This window comes from Aquarana catesbeiana, linkage group LG06 (assembly GCF_042186555.1).
Source record: "Aquarana catesbeiana isolate 2022-GZ linkage group LG06, ASM4218655v1, whole genome shotgun sequence".
NCBI classification, from domain to species: domain Eukaryota; kingdom Metazoa; phylum Chordata; class Amphibia; order Anura; family Ranidae; genus Aquarana; species Aquarana catesbeiana.
The window spans coordinates 36,744,611-36,752,694 of NC_133329.1; the positions used below are offsets into that span (position 1 = coordinate 36,744,611).

General features: G+C 62.8%; 2 protein-coding genes across 4 annotated transcripts in view; one reads left to right on the forward strand and one right to left on the reverse strand.

The window, feature by feature from the left end:
* Positions 1-196, forward strand: part of LOC141148307 (guanylate-binding protein 7-like) — a 94,491-nt gene extending 94,295 nt beyond the window's left edge. Inside the window, exon 10 of the mRNA XM_073635611.1 lies at positions 80-196. Coding sequence (XP_073491712.1) covers positions 80-120 — 41 coding nt within the window. The 3' untranslated portion in view covers positions 121-196. The remainder of the gene's footprint in view (positions 1-79) is intronic.
* The window catches only part of LOC141148306 (guanylate-binding protein 6-like), a 128,278-nt gene that overhangs the window by 11,559 nt on the left and 108,635 nt on the right, over positions 1-8,084 (reverse strand). The window lies entirely within an intron of this gene.

Here is an 8,084-nt window from a genome sequence, read left to right on the forward strand (position 1 = left end):
ATGTCTTTTGTAAAAAATCTGCCAATAAATAATATTTTATAGCGACGCTCACGTGACAGGCTGCCTCTCTCCTCTCCAGGTCTGACAGCAAAGCGGGAGGGGCCGAGAAGCACCCGCTGACCTTAGCAGGAAGGAGGAGAGGAGAGGAAAGGAAAGGAGGAGAGAGACAGCCAGGGCTATAAAATCAGGTATTTATGGGCGGACTTTTTACAAAATATATACAGTGGGGCACATCATTTATTATAACAGAGGGGATTGTAGCACCAACACTAACTTATGATACCAGCAGGAAGGAAGGGGTGGGCACTGATATGAGCAGACAAGCAGTGAGGGCGGTGGGGCGGGCACTGATATGAGCAGAGAGCACACAAGCAGGGAGGGCAGGGGGGCGGGCACTGATATGAGCAGACAAGAAGGGAGGGATGGGGGTGGGCACTGATATGAGCAGACAAGAAGGGAGGGCAGGGGGCAGGCACTGGTATGATCAGACAAGAAGGAAGGGCAGGGGGTGGGGACACTGGTAAGAGCAGACAAGCAGGGAGGGCAGGGGGCGGGCATTGGTATGAGCAGACAAGAAGGGAGGGCAGGGGTGGGCACTGGTACGAGCAGACAAGCACACTGGTACGAGCAGACAAGCAGGGAGGGCAGGGGCCGGGCACTGGTACGAGCAGACAAGCAGGGAGGGCGGGGGGGCAATGGTATGAGCAGACAAGCAGGGGGCAGGCACTGGTATGAGCAGACAAGCAGGGAGGGCAGGGGGCAGGCACTGGTATGAGCAGACAAGAAGGGAGGGCAGGGGGTGGGGACACTGGTAAGAGCAGACAAGCAGGGAGGGCAGGGGGCGGGCATTGGTACGAGCAGACAAGAAGGGAGGGCAGGGGTGGGCACTGGTATGAGCAGACAAGCACACTGGTACGAGCAGACAAGCAGGGAGGGCAGGGGGGCGGGCACTGATACGAGCAGACAAGCAGGGGGCAGGCACTGGTATGAGCAGACAAGCAGGAAGGACGGGGGCAGGCACTGGTACAAGCAGACAAGAAGAGAGGGCAGGGGGCGGGAACTGGTATGAGCAGACAAGCAGGGAGGGATGGGGGGAGGGCACTGATATGAGCAGAGAGCAGACAAGCAGGAAGAACAGGGGGCGGACACTGGTACAAACAGACAAGAAGGGAGGGCAGGGGCGGGCACTGGTATGAGCAGACAAGCAGGGAGGGCAGGGGGGGCGGGCACTGGTACGAGCAGACAAGCAGGAAGGACAGGGGGTGGGCACTTGTATGAGCAGACAAGAAGGGAGGGCAGGGGGCGGGCACTGGTATGAGCAGACAAGCAGGGAGGGCAGGGGGGCGGGCACAGGTACGAGCAGACAAGAAGGGAGGGCAGGGGGCGGGCACTGGTATGAGCAGACAAGCAGGGAGGGAAGGGGGGGCGGGCACTGGTATGAGCAGACAAGAAGGGAGGGCAGAGGGTGGGGACTGATACGAGCAGACAAGCAGGGAAGGCAGGGGGGCAGGCACTGGTACGAGCAGGATAAAGGGAAGGCAGGGGCGGGCACTGGTACGAGCAGATAAGCAGGAAGGACGGTGGGAGGGCACTGGTATGAGCAAACAAGAAGGGAAGGCAGGGGCGGGCACTGGTACGAGCAGATAAGCAGGAAGGACGGTGGGCTGGCACTGGTATGAGCAGACAAGAAGGGAGGGCAGGGGGCGGGCACTGGTATGAGCAGACAAGCAGGGAGGGCAGGGGGGCGGGCACTGGTATGAGCAGACAAGCAAGGAGGGCAGGGGGGCGGGCACCGGTAAGAGCAGACAAGCAGGGAGGGCAGGAGGGCGGGCACTGGTATGAGCAGATAAGAAGGGAGGGCAGAGGCGGGCATTAGTACGAGCAGAAAAGCAGTAAGGACGGGGGGCGGGCACTGGTATTAGCAGACAAGAAGGGAGGGCAGGGGGCGGGCACTGATACGAGCAGACAAGCAGTAAGGACGGGGGGTGGGCACTGATACGAGCAGACAAGCAGGGAGGGCGGGGGGGGCACTGGTATGAGCAGACAAGCAGGGGGCAGGCACTGGTACGAGCAGACAAGCAGGGAGGGCAGGGGGGGCAGGCACTGGTACGAGCAGACAAGAAAGGAGGGCAGGGGGCGGGGACACTGGTAAGAGCAGACAAGCAGGGAGGGCAGGGGGCGGGCATTGGTACGAGCAGACAAGAAGGGAGGGCAGGGGTGGGCACTGGTACGAGCAGACAAGCAGGGAGGGCAGGGGGCAGGCACTGGTATGATCAGACAAGCAGGGAGGGGAAGGGGGGCGGGCACTGGTATGAGCAGACAAGAAGGGAGGGCAGGCACTGATACGAGCAGACAAGCAGGGAGGGCAGGGGGACAGGCACTGCTACGAGCAGACAAGAAGGGAAGGCAGGGGCGGGCACTGGTACGAGCAGATAAGCAGGAAGGACGGTGGGAGGGCACTGGTATGAGCAGACAAGAAGGGAAGGCAGGGGCGGGCACTGGTACGAGCAGATAAGCAGGAAGGACGGTGGGCGGGCACTGGTATGAGCAGACAAGAAGGGAGGGCAGGGGACGGGCACTGGTATGAGAAGGCAAGCAGGGAGGGCAGGGGGTGGGCACTGGTACGAGCAGACAAGCAGGGAGGGCAAGGGGGGCGGGCACTGGTACAAGCAGACAAGAAGGGAGGGCAGGGGGCAGGAACTGGTACGAGCATACAAGCAGAGAGGGCAGGGGGCGGCACTGGTATGAGCAGACAAGCAGGAAGGATGGGGGCGGGCACTGGTATGACCAGACAAGAAGGGAGGGCAGGGGGCGGGCACTGGTATGAGCAGACAAGCAGGGGGCAGGCACTGGTATGAGCAGAGAAGCAGGGAGGGCAGGGGGACGGGCACTGGTACAAGCAGACAAGAAGGGAGGGCAGGGGGTGGGCACTGGTACGAGCAGACAAGCAGGGAGGGCAGGGGGCGGCACTGGTATGAGCAGACAAGCAGGAAGGACGGGGGGCAGCACTGGTATGAGCAGACAAGAAGGGAGGGCAGGGGGTGGGCACTGGTATGAGCAGACAAGCAGGGGGCAGGCACTGGTATGAGCAGACTAGCAGGAAGGACTTGGGGAGGGCACTGGTACGAGCAGACTAGAAGGGAGGGCAGGGGGCGGGCACTGGTATGAGCAGACAAGCAGGGAGGGATGGGGGAGGGCACTAATATGAGCAGAGAGCAGACAAGCAGGAAGGACAGGGGGTGGGCACTGGTACAAACAGACAAGAAGGGAGGGCAGGGGTGGGCACTGGTACAAGCAGACAAGCAGGGAGGGCAGGGGGGGCGGGCACTGGTACAAGCAGACAAGCAGGGAGGGCAGGGGGGGCGGGAACTGGTACAAGCAGACAAGCAGGGAGGGCAGGGGGGTGGGCACTGATATGAGCAGAAAGCAGACAAGCAGGGAGGGCAGGGGGTGGGCACTGGTACGAGCAGACAAGCAGGGAGGGCAGGGGGCGGGCACTGATATGAACAGAGAGCAGACAAGCAGGGAGGGCAGGAGGCGGGCACTGGTACGATCAGACAAGCAGGAAGGGCAGGGGCGGGCACTGGTACGAGCAGACAAGCAGGAAAGACAGGGGGTGGGCAATGGTATGAGCAGACACGAAGGGAGGGCAGGGGGCAGGCACTGGTATGAGCAGACAAGCAGGAAGGGCAGGGGGCAGGCACTGGTATGAGCAGACAAGCAGGGAGGACGGGGGCGGGCACTGGTATGACCAGACAAGAAGGGAGGGCAGGGGGCGGGCACTGGAATGAGCAGACAAGCAGGGGGCAGGCACTGGTATGAGCAGACAAGCAGGGAGGGCAGGGGGGCGGGCACTGTTACAAGCAGACAAGAAGGGAGGGCAGGGGGTGGGCACTGGTATGAGCAGACAAGCAGGAAGGGCAGGGGGCGGCACTGGTATGAGCAGACAAGCAGGGGGCAGGCACTGGTATGAGCAGACAAGCAGGAAGGACAGGGGGAGGGCACTGGTACGAGCAGACAAGAAGGAGGGGCAGGGGGCGGGCACGGGTATGAGCAGACAAGCAGGAAGGGCAGGGGGCGGGCACTGGTACAAGCAGACAAGCAGGGGGCAGGCACTGGTATGAGCAGACAAGCAGGAAGGACAGGGGGAGGGCACTGGTACGAGCAGACAAGAAGGGAGGGCAGGGGGCGGGCACTGGTATGAGCAGACAAGCAGGAAGAGCAGGGGGGCGGGCACTGGTACAAGCAGACAAGCAGGGGGAGGCACTGGTACGAGCAGACAAGCAGGGAGGGCAGGGGGGCGGGCACTGGTACAAGCAGACAGGAAGGGAGGGCAGGTGGTGGGCACTGGTACGAGCAGACAAGGAGGGAGGGCAGGGGGCGGCACTGATATGAGCAGACAAGCAGGGAGGGCAGGGGGCGGGCACTGGTACGAGCAGACAAGCAGGGGTCAGGTACTGGTACAAGCAGACAAGCAGGGAGGGCAAGGGGGGGGCACTGGTACAAGCAGACAAGAAGGGAGGGCAGGGGGCAGGCACTGGTACGAGCATACAAGCAAGGAGGGCATGGGGCGGCACTGGTATGAGCAGACAAGCAGGAAGGACGGGGGGCGGGCACTGGTATGACCAGACAAAAAGGGAGGGCAGAGGGTGAGCACTGGTATGAGCAGACAAGCAGGGGGCAGGCACTGGTATGAGCAGACAAGCAGGTAGGGCGGGGGGGGGGCACTGGTACAAGCAGACAAGAAGGGAGGGCAGGGGGTGGGCACTGGTACGAGCAGACAAGCAGGGAGGGCAGGGGGTGGCACTGGTATGAGCAGACAAGCAGGAAGGACGGGGGCAGCACTGGTATGAGCAGACAAGAAGGGAGGGCAGGGGGCGGGCACTGGTATGAGCAGACAAGCAGGGGGAAGGCACTGGTATGAGCAGACAAGCAGGAAGGACCTGGGGCGGGCACTAGTACGAGCAGACAAGAAGGGAGGGCAGGGGGCGGGCACTGGTATGAGCAGACAAGCAGGGAGGGAAGGGGGAGGGCACTAATATGAGCAGAGAGCAGACAAGCAGGAAGGACAGGGGGTGGGCACTGGTACAAACAGACAAGAAGGGAGGGCAGGGGTGGGCACTGGTACAAGCAGAAAAGCAGGGAGGGCAGGGGGGTGGGCACTGATATGAGCAGAAAGCAGACAAGCAGGGAGGGCAGGGGGGCGGGCACTGGTACGAGCAGTCAAGCAGGGAGGGCAGGGGTGCAGGCACTGGTACGATCAGACAAGCAGGAAGGACAGGGGGCGGGCACTGGTATGAGCAGACAAGAAGGGAGGGCAGGGGGCGGGCACTGGTATGAGCAGACAAGGAGGAAGGGCAGGGGGCGGGCACTGGTACAAGCAGACAAGCAGGGGGCAGGCACTGGTATGAGCAGATAAGCAGGGAGTGCAGGGGGGTGGGCACTGGTATGAGCAGACAAGCAGGGAGGGCAGGGTGGCGGACACTGGTACAAGCAGACAGGAAGGGAGGGCAGGGGGAGGGCACTGGTACGAGCAGACAAGAAGGGAGGGAAGGGGGCGGCACTGGTATGAGCAGACAAGCAGGAAGGATGGGGGGCGGGCACTGATACGAGCAGACAAGAAGGGAGGGCAGGGGGCGGGCACTGGTACAAGCAGACAAGCAGGAAGGAAAGGGGGTGGGCGATGGCACGAGCAGACAAGGAGGGAGGGCAGGGGCGGGCACTGGTATGAGCAGACAAGATGGGAGGGCAGGGGGCGGGCACTGGTACGAGCAGATAAGCAGGGAGGGCAGGGGGGGCGGGCACTAGTACGAGCAGACAAGAAGGGAGGGCAGGCGGCGGGCACTGGTACGAGCAGACAAGCAGGGAGGGCAGGGGACGGCACTGGTATGAGCAGACAAGCAGGAAGGATGGGGGGCGGGCACTGGAACAAGCAGACAAGAAGGGAGGGCAGGGGCGGGCACTGGTACGAGCAGACAAGCAGGAAGGACAGGGGGCAGACACTGTTATGAGCAGACAAGAAAGGAGGGCAGAGGGCGGCACTAATACGAGCAGACAACAAGGGAGGGCAGGGGGAGGGCACTGGTACAAGCAGACAAGCAGGGGGCAGGCACTGGTATGAGAAGACAAGAAGGGAGGCCAGGGGGGTGGGCACTGATACGAGCAGACAAGCAGAGAGGGCAGGGGCGGGCACTGGTACGAGCAGACAAGCAGGGAGGGCGGGCACTGGTACGAGCAAGCAAGAAGGGAGGCCAGGGGGCGGGCACTGGTATGAGCAGGCAAGAAGGGAGGGCAAGGGGCGGGCACTGGTATGAGCAGACAAGCAGGGAGGGCAGGGGAGCGGGCACTGATACGAGTAGTGAGCAGACAAGCAGGGAGGGCAGGGGGTGGGCACTGACATGAGTAGACAAGAAGGGAGGGTAGGGGGCAGGCACTGATACGAGCAGACAAGAAGGGAGGGCAGGGGGAGGGCACTGGTCCAAGCAGACAAGAAGGGAGGGCAGGGGGCGGGCACTGGTGCGAGCAGACAAGAAGGGAGGGCAGGGGGTGGGCACTAATATGAGCAGAGAGCAGTAAAGCAGGGAGGGCAGGGGGCGGGCACTGATACGAGCAGACAAGAAGGGAGGGAAGGGGGCGGGCACTGGTACAAGCAGACAAGCAGGAAGGACAGGGGGTGGGCAATGGTACGAGCAGACAAGGAGGGAGGGCAGGGGCGAGCAATGATACGAGCAGACAAGAATTGAGGGCAGGGGGCGGGCACTGGTACAAGCAGACAAGCAGGAAGGACAGGGGGTGGGCGATGGTACGAGCAGACAAGGAGGGAGGACAGGGGCGGGCACTGGTATGAGCAGACAAGAAGGGAGGGCAGGGGGCAGGCACTGGTATGAGCAGATAAGCAGGGAGGGGAGGGGGGGCGGGCACTGGTACGAGCAGACAAGAAGGGAGGGCAGGGGGCGGGCACTGGTACGAGCAGACAAGCAGGGAGGGCAGGGGGCGGGCACTGGTACGAGCAGACAAGCAGGGAGGGCAGGGGGGCGGGCACTGGTACGAGCAGACAAGAAGGGAGGGCAGGGGGCGGGCACTGGTACGAGCAGACAAGAAGGGAGGGCAGGGGGGCGGGCACTGATATGAGCAGAGAGCAGACAAGCAGGGAGGGCAGTGGGGGGAACTGATACGAGCAGACAAGAAGGGAGGGCAGGGGGAGGGCAGTAGTATGAGCAGACAAGCAGGGAGGGCAGGGGGGTGGGCACTAATATGAGCAGAGAGCAGTAAAGCAGGGAGGGCAGGGGGCGGGCACTGATATGAGCAGAGAAGAAGGGAGGGAAGGGGGCGGGCACTGGTACAAGCAGACAAGCAGGAAGGACAGGGGGGTGGGCGATGGTACGAGCAGACAAGGAGGGAGGGCAGGGGCGAGCACTGATACGAGCAGACAAGAAGGGAGGGCAGGGGGCGGGCACTGGTACAAGCAGACAAGCAGGAAGGACAGGGGGTGGGGCAATGGTATGAGCAGACAAGAAGGGAGGGCAGGGGCGGGCACTGGTACGAGCAGACAAGAAGGGAGGGCAGGGGGGGGGGAATGGTACGAGCAGATAAGCAGGGAGGGCAGGGGGGGCGGGCACTGGTACGAGCAGACAAGAAGGGAGGGCAGGGGTCGGGCACTGGTACGAGCAGACAAGCAGGGAGGGCAGGGGGCGGGCACTGGTATGAGCAGACAAGCAGGGAGGGCAGGGGGCAGGCACTGGTACGAGCAGACAAGAAGGGAGGGCAGGGGGCGGGCACTGGTACGAGCAGACAAGCAGGGAGGACAGGGGGGGCAGGCACTGGAACGAGCAGACAAGAAGGGAGGGCAGGGGGCGGGCACTGGTACGAGCAGACAAGCAGGGAGGGCAGGGGGGCGGGCACTGATATGAGCAGAGAGCAGACAAGCAGGGAGGCAGTGGGGGGAACTGATACGAGCAGACAAGAAGGGAGGGCAGGGGGAGGGCAGTAGTATGAGCAGACAAGCAGGGAGGGCAGGGGGGGTGGGTACTGGTACAAGCAGACAAACAGGGAGGGCAGGGTGCAGACACTGGTACGAGCAGACA